Consider the following 21,511-nt stretch of genomic DNA (forward strand, 5'->3'; position numbering starts at 1 on the left):
AAGCTTTTCACTGTACCTCGGTACAAGTGACAATAATTACCAAGGGAGTTTTGAGTGAATATGTTCCCACAAGACAAAGGGTGAATCACGAGAGCCCATATAACAAATCAGAGGATAGGAAGCAGCAAAAAGGAAGCTTGTATCAGACATTGAGAGCTTAAGACAGCAGAAACACTGGAAGAATATAGAAAACGTAGATATGAAATTAGGACAGCAAAGAGAGGGTATGAAAAATCATTGGCCAGTAAAATGCAAGAACATACAAGGTGTTTTATAAGTACCTAAGGAGCAAGGAAAGAGTAGGGCCTATTGGGAACAGAAAGATAAACTATGTGGAGGCAGAGGATGTGGGAGAGATTCTTGGTGAATATTTTGTGATTCTCTTCTCAAAAGAGGGGAATAAAGTCAACATTGTGGTTAATGGGCATAAGTGTGAAACACTAGATGGGATAAATCTGGTAAACAGGAAATATTAAGGGGTTTACCCTCATTGACAGTGGATAATTTGACAGGTGAAATGCACCTCAGGCTGTTCAATAAAGCAATGAAGAAACTGCAGAGACTCCGAGGTCAACATTTCAATCACAGGTATGTTGCCGGAGGTTGCAGATCTGCTGGTGTTGTCCTGTTGTTTTAACAAGGAAGGAAGGGATCAACCAAGTTATTGAAGGCCAGTTAGTTTAACTTCCTGTCCACTTGCTTAACCTACCAACATCTCCTACAGGCAGGGCTGGGGAACAGGGCTGAGGAACAGGGCTACGATGGGAAAGGGGAGAAATGGGCTTCAGAGTTGTGAGCAAGGAGTTCCCAGGGCAGAGAGATGGGATTTAAGGTGATCTCTGGGCCATGGAGGGATTGGCTTGGAGAGGGCAGCACTCGAGGAGTGGGCTCTGAGGGTTACATTTTTGAGGGTAAGGATTCTCCATGAGTCCGGTTTTCTGGTGCTTCAGTTCACTCACCTTCTTCAGGATGATGTCGATGTAACCAGCAATCAGCTGTGAGATTTGTTCTCCCTCGGTTGTCTGAACAGAATAGTAGCTTTCCTGGTACTCCCCAAAATCCTATGGTTGAACAGAGAGCGGAGAGAACTGTAATGCCCTGTGCCGTGTACATCAGCAGCCTGCGCAGAGTGTGACGTGGTCAGTCATAAGAACATAAGAAATAGGAGCAGGAGGAGGCCATCTAGCCCATCAAGCCTCAACAAGATCATGGCTGATCTGGCCATGGACTCAGATCCACCAACCTGCCTTTTCCCCATAACCCTTAATTCCCCTACTATGTGAAAATCTATCCAACTGTATATATTTAATGAGGTAGCCTCTACTGCTTCCCTGGCAGAGAATTCCACACATTCACTGCTCTCCGGGAAAAGCAGTTCCTCCTCATCTGTCCTAAATCTATTCCCCTGAATCTTGAGGCTATGTCCCCTAGTTCTAGTCTCGCCCGCCAGTGGAGACAACTTTCCTGCCTCGATCTTATCTATCCCTTTAGTTTTATATGTTTCCAAAAGATCCACTCTCATTCTTCTGAATTCCAGTGAGTATAGTCCCAGGCAACTCAATCTCTCCTCATTGGCTAACCCCCTCATCTCCAGAATCAACCCAGCGAACCTCCTCTGCACCACCTCCAAAGCCAGCTTATCTTTCCTCAAGTAAGGAGACCAGAACTGCACGCAGTACTCCAGGTGCAACCTCACCAGTACCCTGTACAGTTGCAGCATAACCTCCCTGCTCTTAAATTTAATCCTTCAAGCAATGAAGGCCAACATTCCATTTGCCTTCTTGATAACCTGTTGCACCTGCAAACCAACCTTTTGCGATTAATGCACAAACACTCCCAAGTCCCTCTGCACAACAGCATGCTGCAATCTTTCACCATTTAATTAATAACCTGATCTTCTATTTTTCCTTCCAAAGTGGATGACTTCACATTCACCAACATTGTAATCCATCTGCCAGACCCTTGCCCACTCACTTAACTTATCTATATCTCTCTGCAGACTCTCTGCATCTTCTGCACAATTTGCTTTTCCACTCAATTTAGTGCTACCAGCAAACTTAGATATGCTACACTCGGTCCCCTCTTCCAAATCATTAATGTATATTGTGAACAGTTGTGTGCCCAGCACCAACCCCTGTGGCACCCTGCTCACCACTGATTGCCAACCAGAGAAACACTCCTTCAACCCAACTCTCTGCCTTCTATTGGGTAACCAATCCTCTATCCATGCTAATACATTACCCCCAACTCTATGCATCCTTATCTTATGGATAAGTCTTTTATGCAGTACCTTATCGAACACCTACTACACACTACCTCGTAACTAGCTGGTTTCATCTTCCCACACTTACATTGGTTGTAGTTGGACAAGGCCTCATCTATGTCAGCTGGTGTAAGGTGCTGGTGGTTGTTGCCTGAGGAGACCAGACCGTCCACGTGTTCAGTCTGTGCCAGGCCATGGTTAAAACCCTCCCTCCCTCCCGCAACCTTCTCACCCTCCCTCTGAGACAAAACACAACATGAAAACGTTACCAAAATCCATCGTTGTTCCACAAAAGACAGATGTGTTTAACCATCTGGAACACATGCTCACTTCATGGCTCAGTGGCAGTTGCAAAGAACAAACTGCTGGAGGAACTGAGTGGATCAGGCAGCAACTGTGGAGCCAGAGACACAGTCAACATTTGGGGTCGAGCCCCTGCACCAGGCCTGGGAGTGGAGAGGGAAGATCACTGGTATATAGCAGCGAAGGGAGTGGTGAGACAGGGGTTGGAAGGTGATAGGTGGAACCAGATAAGGAAGAGGTGATGGGCTGGTGGAACCAAGTGGGGGAGGCGTAAGGAAGGGCAGGTGAAGGGAAAAGGAACTTCTTTCCCTCCATAGATGCTGCCTGACCTGCTGAGCTCCTCCAGCATTTTGTGTGCGTTGCTCCAGATTCCAGCATCTACAGAATCTCTATGTCTCCACAGACAGACGCGAGACTGCTGGAGGATAAAGCTTCTTTGGTGAACCCGCGGAATCACAGGTATGACAGTGACAGGAGTAAGACCCCAACAATGGTGAAGGCAACTCAGAGGAAAGGCAAGACCTTGGGCACTCTCCAGACCACTGCAACTGACTGAAGTCCCCCTCACGTTTTGCTGGCTCACTGACCAGCTGTTCCTCAGCAATATCTGAACCAGTCAAAAACTCTCAAACCCAGAGGCAATATCTGTCAATATCCAATGCCCTACCAGAGTAAAGCTCTTTGGAGATGCAGCCCAACGCTTGACAGTTGTCAGAGGCCACTCCTGCATCACCTCCTTGGTCTTTTCATCAACTCGCATCACTGAATCTTTGGTGATGCCCAGTAGTCGAGGCACCAATTTATTCTTCCCCTTCATCTTCTCCTGGAGAACAAAACACGGGTCACTTGTAAAAACTGGTCAATTTAAATACACTGCAAATTTCCACTGATACATGGAACATGCATGTTCAGTGCTTGCAACCATTCCACTGGTGTAAAGTTTCCCTTCACAATCCATCCACTACATTCATTTAGCCACTGTGAGGATGCCACACGCTACAGGGGTTCATACAGAAGGGAAACCTGTGGGCCGGCAACAAAGCCGGACTGAATTTAAGGAAGCACAGAAGATCCGGAGTCTCTCAGCACAGTGGAAGATCCCAGTGTTTCCAGACCAATCCCAGTGCAGTATGTGGGTGGAGCTTGGAAACAGATGTAAAGCCTCTGGGTCAGGCATCGTGGCTTCCAGCCACGGACCCAAATCAGGGCAAGTTCTCTGCCAGTGTGAGGACCTCTCTGGACAGCTGAGATGCAGGGAGGAGGTGCGGCAGTTTGGGGCTGTCGACAGCCAGGTTTCTATCCAAGAGCGACTGACGGCCATGTAAACACATGTAAAAGGAGAAATTCCTACCTTCACCAAAAAAAACGAGACCCCATAGGTTCGCAGTGAGCGGGCCAACTTAACGTATTTCACTTTTGCTTCAATTTCAGTCATTTCCCCACAGTTTTTGTGTTCCTGAGAAACAAAGTTATAAAAATTCATTTCCTTGTTCACTGAATGAACCAACAAGTACCAGCTGTTTATCGACAGAGGTAAAGTCTATGGCCCCTCTTCAGGAGTCTGCTGTGTGTTACTTTCCACCTGTGTGTCTCCTTGTCTCATCTGAAACAGACAGCATCTGAAAAGGAAGAACACAGGGAGATGGGAGAGACCACGATGGGGCGACACAGCGATGCTGCAGGGACCACAGCTGGCTCACAGCTCCAGTGACACATGTCCAATCCTGACCTCCAGTGCTGTCTGGGTGGAGTTTACACGTTCTCCCTGTTTCCCTGGGTGCTCCGGTTTCCTCCACATCTCGAGGGGAGGTTAGTTGGCTGTTGCATTAGAAGAAACAGTGGTATTTTAATGGGCATCTGAGAGAAAAGGTTGCAGTAAGTATGTTGGGGAATGGGATTGCTCAGAGAGCTGCAGAGATCCAAATGGCTTCCTCCTAAACTGCAGGAGATATGGGAAATGGAATTAGGATGCTCATAAAAACAGAGACAAGGGCCCTCAACACAAGACAGATACCAGGCAGGGATTTCAGAAGAAACCTCTTGACCCCAAGAATAGTGAAGCTATGGAACTCAAGAGCACGCGGAGGAGGCTGAAAGCACGCAAGGTTAAACTGGAGAAATACCACCGAGAAAATGACTCAACAATGACTAGCGGAGAACCATGCAGAATATAAACAGGTTGAGGAGACAGGCCATTCTCTCTGTGTTTCACATAATGATAAGGTCTGTATTCTCCGCCCAGATTCTCTCGTCCCTCCCCTCTCTGGCACCTGCCCGATGCCTTCCATGGTGGGAGAGCTCCATTTCTACACCTTCCCATTCCTGAAGCCAAATGCCTGGATCCTGATGCCAACCAATGCCCAGAATACTGTATTAATATAATTCCATTCATACAATAAAATGTCCCAAAGTACTTCATGAGAAACTCATCAGACACAAGCAAGCCGAGCGAACACAAGGGCGGGAGAGCAAAAGCTTGGCTGCAGAGGGAAGGTTCAAGGAGGCTCTGAAAGGAGGGATGTTGGAAGAGTTAGAGGTTTAGGGAGGGAGTGCCAGACAGTGCAGTGGAGAGACAGAGGTTGAATGAAGGGAATACAGACTAGAGACAAGGTGGAGAAGATGGTTAAAATCAAGCAACAGAGCTAAAGTATAAAGGCTGTGGTGGTCTGGCACCAATGAGATCAGTGAGGACCACAGGGACCAGCAAGTTTCGGCTCAGCCCACAGGCTGGAAGGTGGAGGCCACAGTAGAGAGCAGGCAGCAGGGGCACACCGATGAGTGAAGGATGTCAGACCCAGAGGGCAGCAAGGTGACCGCTGTCCAGGACTGTTTCACTTCCTGACTGCCATGCTGGAGATACTCAGACAAAATTGTGAGAACTTGTTATCAGTGAATATGAAGCAGTTTCTGTACCTGAAAGATCTTTTTCTCTGCATTTCTCTGCTTGATGTACTCCTTGGGCAGGAACTCCTTCAGACTGGAAGACAGTGAGAGTTCATGAGTCAGTGTCAGCAGCCAGCCCCAGACCAATCTCAGCACCTCCCTGCCACACCCACAAACCCCCCCCCCCCCCCCACCAAAAGTCACAGCCTAATGCCCCTACAACAAAGTGTTTACCCTGGACCCACACCGAGCCCCATCCTCAACAAACCCGCCACACCCCACCTCATCGCACAGTGCTGCCAACGTGACCCGATCTTCGTCACACCCCCCACCACATGATGGACCAGCTGCTCCCTGCCACTAGTGAACAGCGCACCACTCATCAGCACGGGGCTAAACGACAACACAGATCCATCACCAATTGCAAGCACGCCCTCTGTCCCTGCCCAGGGCACATGGTCACCATGGAAAACGTACTCCAGAAATCCAGCTTTGTGCTTGTGCTCGACGTGGGCTCCGAACTGGATGTGGGCCTGAATGCCGCCAAACTCGCAGGCTTTCTCAAAGGAAACCGGATGTGACCCATTGAGAATATCGTCCCGTGCCTGCGAACAAAAAGCATGTCCAGTCCATGAAGTCCACAACTCTTTGCCTCATGAAAAGGTAAATCAGCTCCCGAGGGAGAGGGAGAGAGGAGAGTGAGGGTGACACTGACACATGGCACGAGTCAGGGGTTACCGACTCCCTTACATGCAGGACCACCCCAGTGAGCTCCACAATCACTGTAGTGGCTGCCCCATGACATAGGTAGGCAGGGAAGAGTCTCCAACTGTTCCAACATCTCCCTAAAATGTTGACAACCAATAACTGTCAAGCAATCAACTATAAAGCATTTCAGACGTTGCTGTGGAACACCTGAGCTCACGTCACGCTCCAGGACCACCAGCACACGTCCCTGCCCTCAGCTTCCCCTTCAGGACATCAGCATTCAGTCTGTGGACTTTCCACACCACAGATAAGGTCCAGTTCTCTCTGCCCAGGGCTTTGATCTTGGCCTAGACAGAGTCCCAGTTCCCAGCCCACCCCTCCTGGAGGAAAACAAATCCATCTTTTCCACACCCTTGATAATGACAATGGCATTCACTGAGAAATTCTGGCTCCTCTAAGAGGCACCTGGGTCCAGAGGCCTAGAAACTGGATCCAGCCCAAAACACACCATGACCCTGGTGTGACGGACGTGAAGCCCAGGACACATTTGTGCAGGAGATGCTGCACTGGGACTGACTCCCTTTTCCACACCATAGACATATGGAAACAAATAGCTCCAGTCAAGCTGAACACCACGCACAACACCTCTCCACCCACCTGCTCTGAAAGCCTTTACCTGTACGTAGAGCAGGTTAAGCTGCACTGGGTCTCGAGAATCCACATTCTGATCGGAATAGAAAAACTTGCGTCTTAGCAGCAGTGTTTCATTTTCATCGACACCTTGTTCTCGGAACGTCCTACTGTGGTCCAACCAGTTCACTGCCGGAGACAGAAACATCAGCCTCTTCCAGATTCACCCAAACACTTCAGACACAGTGCGACCCCCCCCCCACATCCCAGCCACACACGGACACCACTCACCTTCACAATCAACTCTGTGTCAACACTCAAAAATCACAGTCAACCGATCACATTGTACCAGCCTTTCGATGAGCTCCAGTTAGTCCTAATCTCCTGTGTTACACCCACAGCCCTGCTGCCCCCACCTTTACGAACAGAGGAAAATGAAGCAGGAGTGCGCTGCACGCCTCCTCAAAGTCTCTCCCCCATTCAGTATCATCGCTAAGCCTGTTATTTCTGCTCAATGCCTACATGCCCTGACTTTGTAAGAGTTTAAAATTCTATCATGCTCAATCCCACACACTCAGTGTGACTCAGCATTCAATGTTCTGGGGTAAAACAATTCTGAAGACTGACACCCTCTGTGAAGAAATTTCTTTTTAATCACAGCCCTGAATAGCTGACCTCTTCTCCTCAGACAAAAGCTCTGCTTCTAAATCCTCCCAACAACGAAAACAGCCTCCGGGAATCCACCCTGTCACCTCGTGCAACACCTGCACGCAACATTAGCTTCACTCTCACCGCTTTAGGCTGCTTGGCCAATTACCGCTGGCTGCCATCCTTCCTGCTCAGTAACACCTGCCCTACTTCTGATCCTTCACTTAACCAACGGGAATGCCCTGGGCCTCTCGGTGACTCCACAACTGAAATCCTCATCCCATGGGCCATTCTTCCACACCCTCCCTAACTTGTGGTTTCCAGAGTGGAACATAGGGTTAAGGCCGAGATAAATCTGTGGGCATTTGTTCTGCATAACTTGGATGAATTTGAGAACAATGTTTCTTTTTAAATAGGACACAAGTGTCGTCGAACCAACTGAAAGAATTGTTGAAACCCAAGTGCTTTAACTATCTGTAGACAAATGAAGTCTTCAATTTAGTTGAGAAGTCCTCCAATAACTAAATTCAAAGTTCTGGAAGAGTCCATCTGAGGCAGTCCCTTAAATCTCACCACACGGCCCAGGTTAACTCTTCTGGAAGTGATCCCTGCCCCTGTAGGAAACTCAGAATGATGCACAGAGAGGTTACTCTACCCACTGCGCTTGGGTCACACCCTCCCTCAGACTGGTAATGGGCGCCGGGTTCAGGAACTTCTTTCTTTTTCAATCTTTTTATTAGTTTTCAAATTAATACAGATTAATATATAGCATCAATGTTTGTACATGTAATACAAAGAGATCTGGATAACAATCATGGCATAGATAACCATAAAGAACAATAAGATATAAAAAAATCTGTAGATCCAATGATCTCTTAGTAAATGAATATAACATAAAAGAAAGAAAAAGATTTATTATATAAATCAAAAAAAGAGAAAAAAAAACCAAATCAATAAGAAAAATTATAAACAATATAAACTAAACTAAACAGAAAAATTTCAAAAAAAAACAAACAAAAAAAACTGGACTAAAATTTCTCAGTAGAAACAGAGCAATATTATGTTGTCAAATCCGTTCCTCTAAGTTGGAAAGTTATTGAAAGGGGATCTACATCATGTGAAAATATTGAATAAATGGACTCCAAATTTAAGCAAAGGATCAACAGTACCACTCTTAATTTTTTCCAAGTTTAAACACGATATAGTTTGAGAGAACCATTGAAAAGTCGTAGGGGGTATTGGATCCTTCCATTTAAGCAAAATGGATCGTTTGACCATTAATGTAACAAAAGCAATCATACGGTTAGCGGAAGCAGATAAATGGCCAGACTCTATCCTTGGTAATCCAAAAATTGCAGTGATAGGTTGCAGTAAATTGCAGTAAATCAATCTTCAATATTCAATGTCTTTCCAATATTTTTCCAAAAGAGGACAGGACCAAAACATACATGTCAAAGAAGCCACATTCGATTTACATCTGTCACATATGGTTATAAAAACGAGCTAGTTTATCTTTGGACATACGGGTCCTGTGAACTACCTTAAACTGTATCAATGAGTGTCTGGCACACATTGAAGATGTATTAACTAAATGAAGAATTTTCTTCCGAGTGTCTGTAGGTAAAGATGTCTGGAGTTCGCTTTCCCATTCATTCTTAATTTTGTCCAGTGATTCTGGATGTATTTTCATAATTAAATCATAGATTATTGCTATCAAGCCCTTCTTGATAAGGATTAAGACCTAAAATTTTTTCCGTAGTTTCAGTTTTGTAAGGTGTTGGAAAAGAGGGTATAGTAGCTTTTAAAAAATTTCTAATCTGTAAATATCGAAAAAAGTGTGACCTAGGCAAATTGTATTTGTTAGACAATTGTTCAAAAGATGAAAAACAGTTATCAATGAATAGATCACTGGGTTCGGGAACTTTATCTTCACCAAACTGTGAGTACCTTCAAGCAGAGGGATGGAAGGACAGGCCAGGAGGCAGCCCCGTCCTGCCTTCACTGGCTGATGTGTGAACCAACTCCACATCACCAAGCACAGAAAGAAGCACCTGAGCCATAATTCAAACCCTCACACAGACCAATCAATGAGACCGGGATCTTCCCATCCATACCCAGCTGTAGGATATAACTCCAAAACCAGTCCCAACACAGCTTTAGACAGTCAAAAGGAAACCTGGGTTGGAGTATTTTTTCTTCTGAGTAAATATATAGGTTTATCATTGTGACACATTTCCTGAGCCCCTCATATTGACCCCCACGTGGTGACAATTACTGGGTTGCAAGAAATTCACCGACTGCCCCCATCAACTTACAGTCATCATCTGTGTGGAGCTTGGCTTTTAACTTCTCCATCTTCCTTTCATCCCGTAACAAGGTTCTGTCCTTCTTTAGCGTGCCAGTTCCTTCATCTTTTTTCTCCTCAATAATGTCTTGGATCAACGAATATTCTTCATAATTCGTGATGCCTGAAATTGAAGCAACACCATCAGCCCCGGGACATGGTGAAGGCAGAGGGCGGAGAGACAAGCGAGCGCCACATGGAGGGAGTTACACCGTGAGACCATTCGCATCACAAAGTTCGCAGTTCAAGTCTCACTCCAGAGGCTCAAACTCAAGACCTGGATGTGAAGGGAGTGCTGCACTGTCAACGGGCTCTCAGATGTAAAGAGCCCAGCACTAATCTGAAGAAGAGCCAAGGAGTTCACGCAGCACACAAACAGACATGGTCACCACCACTCGGGTCAGACCACATCTGTGTAGAGACAAAGAGAGTCAACATTTCAGGTCAAAGACCCTGCATCAGAATTGGAAAAGGGACAAGCCTGCTTCACGTTGCAGAGAGGGCCCTGGGTGGAGAGAGAAAAAGGGAATAGCTGCAGGGAAGGGGAGGGCAGTTGTCCAATAATGTAATTGCCTTAGGTGCCATTTAGTTGGGAATTAGGAAGGCTTGTGGAACCCTGGCCTTTATTGCAAAGGGTAGGACACACAGAGCAAGGGAAGCTTTAACACAACTTTCCAGGGTGCTGTGATACTGCAGTGTCATGCTCTGTTTTGGTCAGCATATTTAAGAAAGGAATCAGAATCAGGTTTATTATCACTGATGTATGTCGGGAAATTTGTTGCTTTGTGGCAGCAGTACAGTGCAAAGATATAAAAATTACTATAAGTTACAAAAATAAATAAATATTGCAAAAGAGGAATAACGAGGTAGTGTTCATAGGTTCATGGACTGTTCAGAAATCTGATGGCGGAAGGGAAGAAGCTGTTCCTGAATACTTGTGTTGAAGGCAATGCAGAGAAGTGAAAACAGAAAGTGCTGGATACACTGAAACAGTTCCTCTCTCCACAGGTGCTGCCTGGCCAGCTGAGTGTTTCCAGCATAGCACACAGCAGTTTCACCAGGTTGATTCCTGGGATGGTTGAGCAGATTGGGTCTATACCCAGAGAGTTGAGAAGAATGAGAGGGATTGACAGAGTGACTCCTGAGAGAAGGTTTCCCCATGTGGGGGTATCTGGAACCCAGGGTCATTACCACAGAATAATGCTTTGCCCATTTCAAACAGGGATGAGGAGGAACAACTTGTCTCAAAGGGTTGTGACTATTTGGAATTGTTTCCCCAAACTCTGGTTAGACCACACTTAGGAGTATTGTGTCCAGTTCTAGTCACCTCATTATAGGAAGGATGTGGAAGCGTTGGAAAGGGTGCAGAGGAGATTTACCAGGATGCTGCTTGGTTTGGAGAGTATGGATTATGAGGAGAGACTAAAGGAGCTAGGGCTTTACTCTTTGGAGAGGAGGAGGATGAGGGGAGACATGATAGAGGTATACAAAATATTAAGAGGAACAGATAGAGTAGACAGCCAGCGCCTCTTTCCCAGGGCACCAATGCTCAATACAAGAGGGCATGGCTTTAAAGTAATGGGTGGGAAGTTCAAGGGAGATGTCAGAGGGAGGTTTTTTTTACCCAGAGAGTGGTTGGTGCATGGAATGCGCTGCCTGGGGTGGTGGTGGAGGCTGATACATTGGTCAAGTTCAAGAGATTGTTAGATAAGCATATGGAGGAATTTAAAATAGGGGGATATGTGGGAGGAAGGGGTTAGATAGTCTTAGGCGTGGTTTGAAGGTCGGCACAACATGGTGGGCCGAAGGGCCTGTATTGTGCTGTATTGTTCTATGGTTCTAAGAGCTGTGGAAGCGCAGTCTTGCTGTATAGAGTTATACAGCATGGAAACAGGCCATTCAGCTCAACTCATCCATGCAGACCAAGGTATCTACTGGAGCTAGTCCCATTTGCCTGCGTTTGGCCCATATCCCTCTAAACCATCAACGTATTATGCAATGAAACATATCCCAGGCAGAGACTGACAGATCAGCCATGATCTCATTGAATGACAGGTCAGGCTCGAGGGGCCATTTCTACTTCCCACTCCTGTTTCCTGTTCCGGTTGGGAGAGAAGGGGCAAGAACAGGTGTATGGAAAGAGATGGGACACCACTGGAAGCCTTGTCAACCACGGTGGATGGTTCACTAACCTATCCCAAAATGGAAGTTCAGAGATGGATTATGTGACAGTGATAGTAGGTGGATATTGGCAGCAAAGGCGATAAACCTTTTCAGTTCTGTGTGGTGTAGGAGGCAGACCCAACAGAGTCATCAATGTAATGGAAAAAGTGTTGGGGAGGGTGCTCTGAGTAAGACTGAAACAAGGACCATTCCACTTATCACATTGGAAGGAAGGCAGAGCTGGTGCCCACTGAGTTCCCATGGCTACAGTTTGACTTGGAGAAAGCAGGTGTCAAAGGAGAAACAGTTCAATGTAAGAGCGAACTCAGCTGGGCAAAGGAGTGTGGTGGTGAAGGAGGAATGGGTAGATCTCTCTTCAACAAACAAGTCTTTTGTTTCTGGTGACCTGGCTAATATATATCGCAGAATCATCAACAAAACTGGGCTTTATCGCACTACAGTTCATCAGTGCGTGGCTATTGCAGTTCCCACCTTACACCCGTGCCCGCACTGTCTGGCAGTGTGGGAGGTGTGGAGATCACGACCAATGTTATGGAAACACAAGCCTTTCATTCCTACTCATGTTACACTGCTGAATACTGGGAAGTCAAGTCCAATTGGGGACCCATTGGGAATCAGGAGGAGAACTGTCCGATGACCAGCTTCTGGGAAAGTGATGGTGAGAGAACAGATTCAAACACCAGTACACAGAGCAATGAGAAGGGCAGAATCTCAGTGTGAGGGCAGGGAGACCATGAGATATTCTGTCAGATGCGCCTGGCCTGAAGTGGAACTCTCGTCCCCATCAGCTGACTGAACATGTCAGCATTTCCAAATGTTCTATTTTTCTTTTTATCTGGACTGTCTTTCAGCTTTTTACTGACCTTGTTGGCTATTTGAGTGTCAAATGGAAAGAGACTACCTGCACCATTGGATCACCAGTACGTGAACACAGAGCTCATAAACACTTGTCCAGCACACAGACTCAAACTCATTCCAAGATGAGCTGAACAGGGTGACCATTAACTTCAGACCAGAGTGAACAGTGAAATACAAACCTATTCTACTGCAGATAGGTACAAGAAGTTCACCAACAGTTTTGGAGTCATCAATCATGACTGTCTTCACAGCACCATCAAGCATCCTCACTTTCTGAGGCCTTTGTTTTTTCTTGTACTCCAGAACATCCTAAGCAAGAGAACACAAGTCACATTAAACGTCAGCTGTTCACTCCACTGGTTTCCTCAACAGATTGTGGATACTACCCTCCAGATTCTGTACATTTGGTCAGTCCATGGAAACATCTTCACCAACCTGGGGATAAGAAAGCACATGGGACACCCACCTTCATTAGTTGGGGCATTCAATACAAGAGCAGGGAGGTTATGCCTCAACTTTATGAAAAGTTGGTCAGGTCTCAGCTGGAATAGTTGTGTATTTCTGGTCACCACACTATGTGATAGCAGTGGAGAGGTTGCAGAGGAGATTCACCAGGACGTTATGTGGGATGGAGGTTTCAGTAACGGAGAGAGACTGGAGAGGCTGGGTCAGTCCTCTCTGGAGTGGAGGAGGTTAAGACTGTCATAATTGAGGTATATAAAATTATGAGGGGTATAGAAAGGGGAGAAACCTTTCCCCTTGTCAGAGGTGAATGAAACTAGAGGACATAGATTTAGGGTAAGGGGGAAGATCTGAGGGGGACGTTTTCATCCAGAGAGTGGTGAGTACCTGGAACACACAGCCGGAGAGAGTGGTGGAAGCAGAGTCACTGACAGCATTTAAGAAGCTCCTGGACAAGCACTTGAATCACCCTGCGTAGGAGGCTACGGGCCAAACGCTGGGAGGTGGGATTAATATGGAAGGGTGCCCACTGATCAGCATGGACGTGATGGGATGAATGGCCTGCTTCTCTGCTGTATGACTCTATTAGTTTTCAACACACAAGGAATTTGAACAAATGTGCTGAATTGCAGGTCCAATTGGCACGATATGGTGCCAGAGAAATCTGGGAAACAAGTAGGAGATGGACCTTGTGTGCAAACCCGTCCTAAAATACATCATTAAAACAGTGACTGGTTCCCCTTCGTCCACAGTACATTCCTTCTTCAATGGACTTCAATATATTGGTCAAACATGATTTCCCTTTCACAAAATCATGTCAACTTTGACTGATTATCCTGAATTTTTCTAAGTGGCCTGGTATAATATCTTTAATAATACTTTCCAACATTTTCCAAGTGACAGATGTTGAGCCAAATGGCCTGTAGTTTCCAGCTTTCTGTTACCCTCCCTTTTGAGTAGCAGGGTTACATTTGGCACTTTCCAATCTAATTGACCCCTTCCTGAACGTCAGGAATTTTGGAAAATTAAAACTAATGCAGCAACTATCTGATGGAAGGTTCCTGACCTGAAAAGTTGACCCTGTTTCTCACCCCAGGAATGCTGCCTGACTTGCTGAATGCTTCAAGCATTCACTATATTACATCAAGTAACTCACCAAAATACATCCATGCACAAAAAAATGGAAAGATTTACTGGATGTTAAAAAGCAAGAAACGGTCTCATCAGTTGCATATTCAGAGAGCCACACAGGCACCATAATCCTTCCATACTCTGTCATTCTATAATTCCTGCTCTTTATCCTTCCTGTTTGGGAGACCAACAAGAAACAGCAAATTCTGATGAAATGAGCCAAGGTTACAACACATGAGATGGTTTCACACAAGGATGAATGACTGGAAATAGACTTCATTTTCTATCACTTCCAGAAGTTGGAAAACTTTCAACAAAGCCAGACCTTAGTCCTGTTAGTGAAATTGTCCCATTGGTAACCACAGAACAGTACAGCACAGGAACAGGCCTTTTGGCCCATGATTTCTGTGCTGACCACGATGCCAATTTAAACCAATCCCATCTGCCTGCACATGACCTATCTCCCTCCATCCCCTGCCTGTTCATGTGCCCGTCTGAATGCCTCTTAAATGTTGCTATCGTATCTGCTCCACCACCACCCCTGGCAGCACGTTCCAGGCACCTAACACCTGCTTTGAAAATCTCCTTTAAACCTTCCCGCTCTCACCTTAAAGCTATGCCCAAGTATTTGACACCTTAGGAAAAACACTATCTACCCAATTTATTGTTGTGTATACTTCTATCATCCATTTCTTCAACCTTTGTGTCTTTTAATTTGATCTAGGTCTCAGGTACTGGGCTCAGGAGAGTTGCTGGGGCTGAAACCACAACCACTGGTCAGCTCCCACCTCAACTCTGAGCAAGGTTAGACTTACCCCATTGCGAAGCATGTAGTAATCCAAGGTCCGACCAGACTCCAGCCAAATCCCCTTCCTCGGATCTTCATCCGACAGGAACAAACCGTAATCAGAGGCTGAAAGGCAGGAATGAACGGTAGATACAGATCTCCTGATCAATCAGCATTCACACCTCGACACATGGGCACATGTCAATCAGGAAATGGCAAGCGACAGAAGACCCGCCTGGCTTCTGATTACACCTCCACCAATTTCATTCCAAAACATCATTGAACTTACACTACAGCTCAGAGCTGAGTACTCGTCAGAACACCAGCCCGCCCCAGCGTGGCCCTCCCCCACTCCTCCCCCTCAAAGTCAAAGTCAGGCAATGTTGAGTTTATTTCTCACATGCACAAGTACATGTCTGCACAGGAGAAATGAAAAATTCACTTACAGCAGCATCACAGGCACATAGCATCAGATACACAATATTCACTGGAAAAACCCCAGCCTCCCCCTCCCCTAACGCCAACCCCCTCCCCCTACCCCTAAACCCTCCACCCTCTTGCTGTTCCTGCCCCTGATTTGCCTCATTTGCAGGTTCTATTAATGACCTGCATTACCTCCTAATAAGCAACACCTCGATACTGACATTTACATCCCCATTTGCAAATGCCTGCAGTGCCTGGCTCCCTCTCAGATCACTGCAGCGCCTGGCTCCCTCTCAGATCACTGCAGCTGGATTCATCCTGCAACTCTCCAGGTTTTCCCATCTCCACCAGCTCAGACCCCTGAGTATCACTGACCTTCGGTGCCTCACCAGCAGCTGTATGTCTCCAGATGTCACGTCCCTTTGCTCTGCAATTTCCTTGCTTAGTCCCCACCACCTCTCTGCTCAATCTTTTGGGTTGACCTCAAAAACCCAAATTCTTAAGTGCAATGTCAAAGACTGTGTGAGAACACAGCCACAGAGCACCCCGAGTACCCCCAATCGACATTTGCTACTGTAGTAGAAGGGTGAACCCCACAATGGCACCAAAACTGTCCAGCCACAATGCCCAGCTGTCGCGTTCCTGCATTAAATACACTCACATCGAGCAATTTCTTTTCATCCAGAAGATGGATAAAGTGTTCACGACCCACGGCCTCACCTTGCCCAGTCTGCGCCTCTGGTACCCGCTCCCGTATAATGCGGCATGCGTCGTACACCACCGTGGAAGGCTCAAATTGCATGGTCTTGATGACATTGCACTGGCGAACACATATCTTCAGCGAGAGGGCCACCATCGTGGAGATCAAACTCCTCACCACACCTGGGGGGCAAAATGAATTTCTTCATTACAAATGCAAATCTCTCATGTACAACGTCTCAACAGATGGAAATCGCTGCCCCGGTCACTTTGCCATCGATCATCACGGGCTGCCCCTGGATAATGAACCAGTTCCATTTTAAGAGACATTCATAAGTCAATTTTGTCCTTAAGTCAGAAAATACACAAAGATTACCCAATATGGTACCCATACCTTCACAGTATTGTGATGAATAGTATCGAGAGCACATAAGACTGATAAGAAAGAACAATTACAAAAAAGGGAGAGAGAGGAACTAGTTCTGCCATTTGTAGGAATGAACTTATGTTCGAACTTTGAATTTAATAATATTATGGGAGCTCATCAGTGTGTAGGGGTGTTCTGAAGTCAGGTGTCTGTAACCCGGGGATGACCTGTACTTGCTCACAGATCAGAGTGAGCTGCAGCCTTGAACCACAGCAGAGATCAAAGCAAAATCCTCCACTTGAGGGTGGAGAAGTTCTTGATACAGCAACGGTGAAGGAAGAACAAGTCCTCCAGATCAGGTGGAGGAGGACTAGTGCTCCTGTTTCCCATCAGCCATTTACCATGAACATCACCAGTTGGCCACCTCACCAGACCCTCACCCAACAGCAGCACACTGACCAGGAGATTGAAAAAGTCCTGCTTTGCTTTTTTCACAAAATTCCTTTGAGATTCTGGTGATTTCTATCTCTGCGATGTTGAAGACAAGGGACAGGTAGCAAGGGTTCAATGAACAAGAGGTTTGGTAACAGTGCAGGAGCCAGGCTGCAGATGTGGAGCTGTGCATTGTTACAGAATGAGCAGTAACCCAGCGTCCATCCAGTGCTGTTGGAACTGTAGGACAGGGCCGAAGGATAACTGGTCTCCCTCTCACCAGATCATCAGCCACCACTTGGATCCAGGGCCCGCTGATTCAACACTCCGAAATCCACAGAAAGGAGTGCACTGGTAGCAATCCATCCAGGGCCCACAATCTGCTCTGCTCTGCACCAGTGAACTGCTGTCTGAATTAATCAAATCAAGTCAGAATACAGAAAATATTTAAACAAAAATCTTCATCAGAATCAGTCAGAAACGCTAAACAGAGCCTGAAGCAAAGGACTGAATCAGCAGACTTACTGGACTCCAGCTCATTCACCAGACTGGGACACACAGAGACTCCATCAACACATCCATCACAGGGACAGCCCCAATCAGGTGTGAGGTGCCAGGCCTGACTGCCAGACAGTGCAACTCCTGCTGTCCAGAGGAAGATCTTTCCGTTGCAATGTTAAATATCTGCTGGATGCAAAAGATTGCAAGGCACTATTTCAAGGAACGGTCAGTGTTTTTGGCCAAAAGTTGGTCAACCCTTTGGATTTTGTGGAATCCCACCCTGAACAGAGGGGCCACCATGTTTTTTTTTTGCCTCCAGTGGCTTTGAAAAGTGCAAATTTGAGTCGTCTTCTTCTACTCCATGGAAATTGTGGCTTTCTCCTTGGTAACCAATTCAGCCACATCCAGGCGATGGAAGGACAACGTAAATGCTAATACTTGCATCAATGTTGGAGTGCAGAAGTGTCACAATTAATCTGTGCTACCCTGGCATTCACAAAGACAGATAGATTGGGTATACAGTAGCAAACCTTTCCCCATGGCAGAAATGTCTAAAACTGGGCTCAGAGGTTTAGGGTATTGAGTAAGAGGCTTAAAAAGGATTGAAGGAAGAACTTTTCCCATACAGCGGGTGGTTGGAAGTTGGAAGATGCAGTCTGACAGGGTGCTGGAGGCAGGGACTTGCACGTAAGTAGTATCTAAAGAACCGCATGAATCACCAAGACATGGTGGGCTACAGACCAAGGCCTGGCAAATGGGATTGGTACAGATAGATACTTGATGGTTGGCATGGACATGATGGGCTGAAGGGCCTGTTTCTGTGCTGTACGAATCTGTTAAGCTTTAATTTTTTTTTAAAAAAAGCTAATAATTTCAGATCTTGAATATCACTTTGACTGAAGTGTCTCCCAGAACATTCCCATCTAATGACACTGGGCAACCCCACTGCCAGGGGGCAAGGGGCAGGGGACAGGGGGTGAATCGGCCATTTTTTCTGGTACAGAAACCACAGAATGAGGATAATAAGACGAGGGGTTGGGGTGCAGGGGAAAGAAGTCAAATGAAATCAATGACCCCCATCCCAAGGTAACCCACTCAGTCTGGGACCACAGCTGATCTGACCTTTGACAATACATGCCTGCCCAATGACTGCAGGGAATGAATCATTCAAACTGTGATCAAACAACAATCACCAGTGAATAAAACCAACAAGCATTAATGCAACAAGTATAACACATTTTCTACTTTAAACAATGACCCATAATTGGGAAGCAGTGGGTCTGATGTACAGGAGTGGAAAGTTCCCCAGGCTGAGGGGACTTCACCTTTCCTTTCTATGCAAATGTTTCATGGTAAAGTTTATCAGTGTCACAGGAACCCTCAACTTTGCCAACCCCCCTCAGCTCCAACACCTCCACCACCTCAACCTGTCTCCAACTCTGACTCTAACCTACTTCAATGAACCTCAGTAGGACATGAACCCACCTACTCCTGATATTTAGACCAACAGGAAATGAAAAAACAAAAAATACTACAGATGTTGGAAATCCGAAATAAGAACTGAAAACAAAACGGGTAACACTCAGCAGTTCAGGCAGCATCCATGGAAACCCAACAGTTCCTCCCTCCACAGATGCTGCCTGACCTGCTGAGTGTTTCCAGCACTTTCTGCTTTTAATTTCAGCCAAGAGGACTGCTGCCTGCAGAAGGATAAAGGCTTAGAGAAGATTGGTTGTTCCAGATGACAATCTTCTTGGAAGTTTATGGAGGACCCTGCCAGTGCTCCAGTGACCAACCACTGGACCAGGGGAAGGAGAGACACAAGAAACTGAGTGGTGATTTTAACAAAGGTGCAGATGCAGAGGGGCCGGGCCAGAAGTGAACAAATCCTTGAAGGTGGCCAGACATTGTTAAAACTGCTTAAAAGCAACACACAGGCAACATGCCGACACTAACTAAAGCAATGAGCACAAACGGAAGCAACTTACAGTGAGCTGACAGCACTGGTTCAGCTGGAGACAGAATTATGTCAGATTCCTGGCACCACACTTTGGAACGACGTTGAAGCTTTGAAGAAGGCACGGAGGAGGTTTACTGGAATGGTGCCAGGAATTGGGGGACTCTGGGTACATGTGGAGACTGAAGAAATTGGGCACATTCTCCTTTAAACAGAAATTCCAATGGAAGTGAATTAAACCCAAAAGCAAAAGGTTAGAAGGAGAAGAATGGTTACAAAACACATCTTTTTTTGGATAGCAGCTAACTGTCGACGGCTGGAAATCTGAGGGCAGAGAAGTGACTGACAAGAGAACTGTGGAGAGTTTACTAACCAAGGTGATTAGGAGTTGGGGGAGGTGAGGAGGAGTAGTGAGGGGGTGGACAGGACAGGAGGAGAAGCAAAGACGGAAGGTGTGGGGGAAGTGAATTGCGGCGGATTCTGGTTGGGGGGGGATGCATTTTGGTTGGGTTGGCTCTGGGAAGGGGTGGGCGAGAAGGTCAAGAGTCAGAAGTTGGAGGCAGGTTGAGGTAGTGGAGGTGTTGGGGGTTCCTGTGGCACTGATAAACTTTGTCATGGAACATTTGCATAGAAAGCACAAACCCAGCCTCTGAACCAAACCAGGTCACACTGCCCTTATGCTCCACCTGACTTTCCTCCCGTCACTTCTTTCCAAATACCAGCAGGGCTCCGCTCCTTCCTCGCTCTTTACCGAGCCTGCTTCCTTGTAAACGTTCATCTCAACAACTGCCCTGTTCTAATTCTACGCTGGCTGCTTCTTCCTGAGCTGCTGTTGTGCAGGTATTTCACAAGTCCATGCCTTAATATAGTTGACAGAATTGTGTCTGTTACTAATTTTGTCATTTCCTTATTTGTGTTGCCAGAATAAGAGCGAGATACTTTTAGTCAGTGGGGGCTGGTGTCAAATTCTGGATTATTGCCATGACTGGATGAGTTTTATAACGCTGAGGTACAAAAGTCAATCTTCTTGCTGAGGCTGTACCCAAGCAGCTGTCCCTCAGTCAAACCACAGCCTGGGTTAGTCGTCTTCATGAGCAAGAAGGGAGGGGCCAGTCAGTGGGTGGGGCCACCCATGGGGGAGGGGCCAGGTGTGGGGAGCTCCCAGTTGATCAGTGCTGGCCCAGAGGTTAGCCTGAGGCCTCTCTGTGGCTCCTGCCTTAAAATCACTCAGGACGTCCTTACCACAAAGTATCTCAACCACTGCACCAGAACAAAGTTGGTGCCAAATTAAATCATTCCAAACCTCAAACTTGTCCATGATGTGTCTCTAGAGGAGAGAATCAACAGTCATGCAGCAAAGAAGCCAGTCCTTGGGCTCTCTGTGTCCACACCAGCCATCAGGTACCGGTCCCTACCAATCACATTTTCATTGCACTTGGCCTGTAGCCATCCATGTTCCAAGTGTTTATCCAAATACTTCTTAACCATCGAGTTTCTGCCTCTACACCTTCTTCAGGCAGGGTGTTCCAGGTTCCAACCACCCTCTGAGTGAAAACAATACTTCTTCAAATTCCCTCTAGTCTTCTCAACATTCGTTATCCTGAAGTTCAAGATATAAAATAGTTTGTGCAAAAGAACAGACGCTGTGGCGACCACCACCTGCTTAACAATCAAATACAACCAGCCAGGAGCTGGGAACAGAAGATGCTAAGATGTTATGATGAAACATCACTGACAACACTCAGCTTTCTTCTTGTGGGGAACTGGTTGACAGAGGAGGGGAATATTGGTGAGTGCGAACCCTGTTATGAGGTGTCAACAGCAGTAGGAACTGGACAGGAAGAGCAGTGTAAACCACGTAGGATTTGCAACCTGCTTATATACACTTCATAGAAAACTGTGGAAAAAGTTATTGAGGAACATAAATTGCA

The 21,511-nt window shown here is 46.4% G+C and overlaps 1 protein-coding gene across 3 annotated transcripts in view; it reads right to left on the bottom strand.

Annotated features, from left to right (window-relative positions):
* Nucleotides 1-21,511, bottom strand: part of tln2b (talin 2b) — a 246,086-nt gene that overhangs the window by 130,983 nt on the left and 93,592 nt on the right. For all 3 annotated transcript variants that reach the window (XM_052042407.1, XM_052042408.1, XM_052042409.1), the window contains exons 3-12: nt 16,345-16,506; nt 15,230-15,327; nt 13,001-13,130; nt 9,751-9,903; nt 6,834-6,976; nt 5,927-6,054; nt 5,480-5,543; nt 3,918-4,022; nt 3,234-3,389; nt 960-1,061 (exon numbers count right to left, since the gene is read on the bottom strand). In XM_052042407.1, the coding sequence (XP_051898367.1) occupies nt 960-1,061; nt 3,234-3,389; nt 3,918-4,022; nt 5,480-5,543; nt 5,927-6,054; nt 6,834-6,976; nt 9,751-9,903; nt 13,001-13,130; nt 15,230-15,327; nt 16,345-16,480 (1,215 nt within the window). In that variant the 5' untranslated portion in view covers nt 16,481-16,506. The remainder of the gene's footprint in view (nt 1-959; nt 1,062-3,233; nt 3,390-3,917; nt 4,023-5,479; nt 5,544-5,926; nt 6,055-6,833; nt 6,977-9,750; nt 9,904-13,000; nt 13,131-15,229; nt 15,328-16,344; nt 16,507-21,511) is intronic.

This window comes from Pristis pectinata, chromosome 32 (genome assembly GCF_009764475.1).
Source record: "Pristis pectinata isolate sPriPec2 chromosome 32, sPriPec2.1.pri, whole genome shotgun sequence".
In the NCBI taxonomy this organism is placed as follows: domain Eukaryota; kingdom Metazoa; phylum Chordata; class Chondrichthyes; order Rhinopristiformes; family Pristidae; genus Pristis; species Pristis pectinata.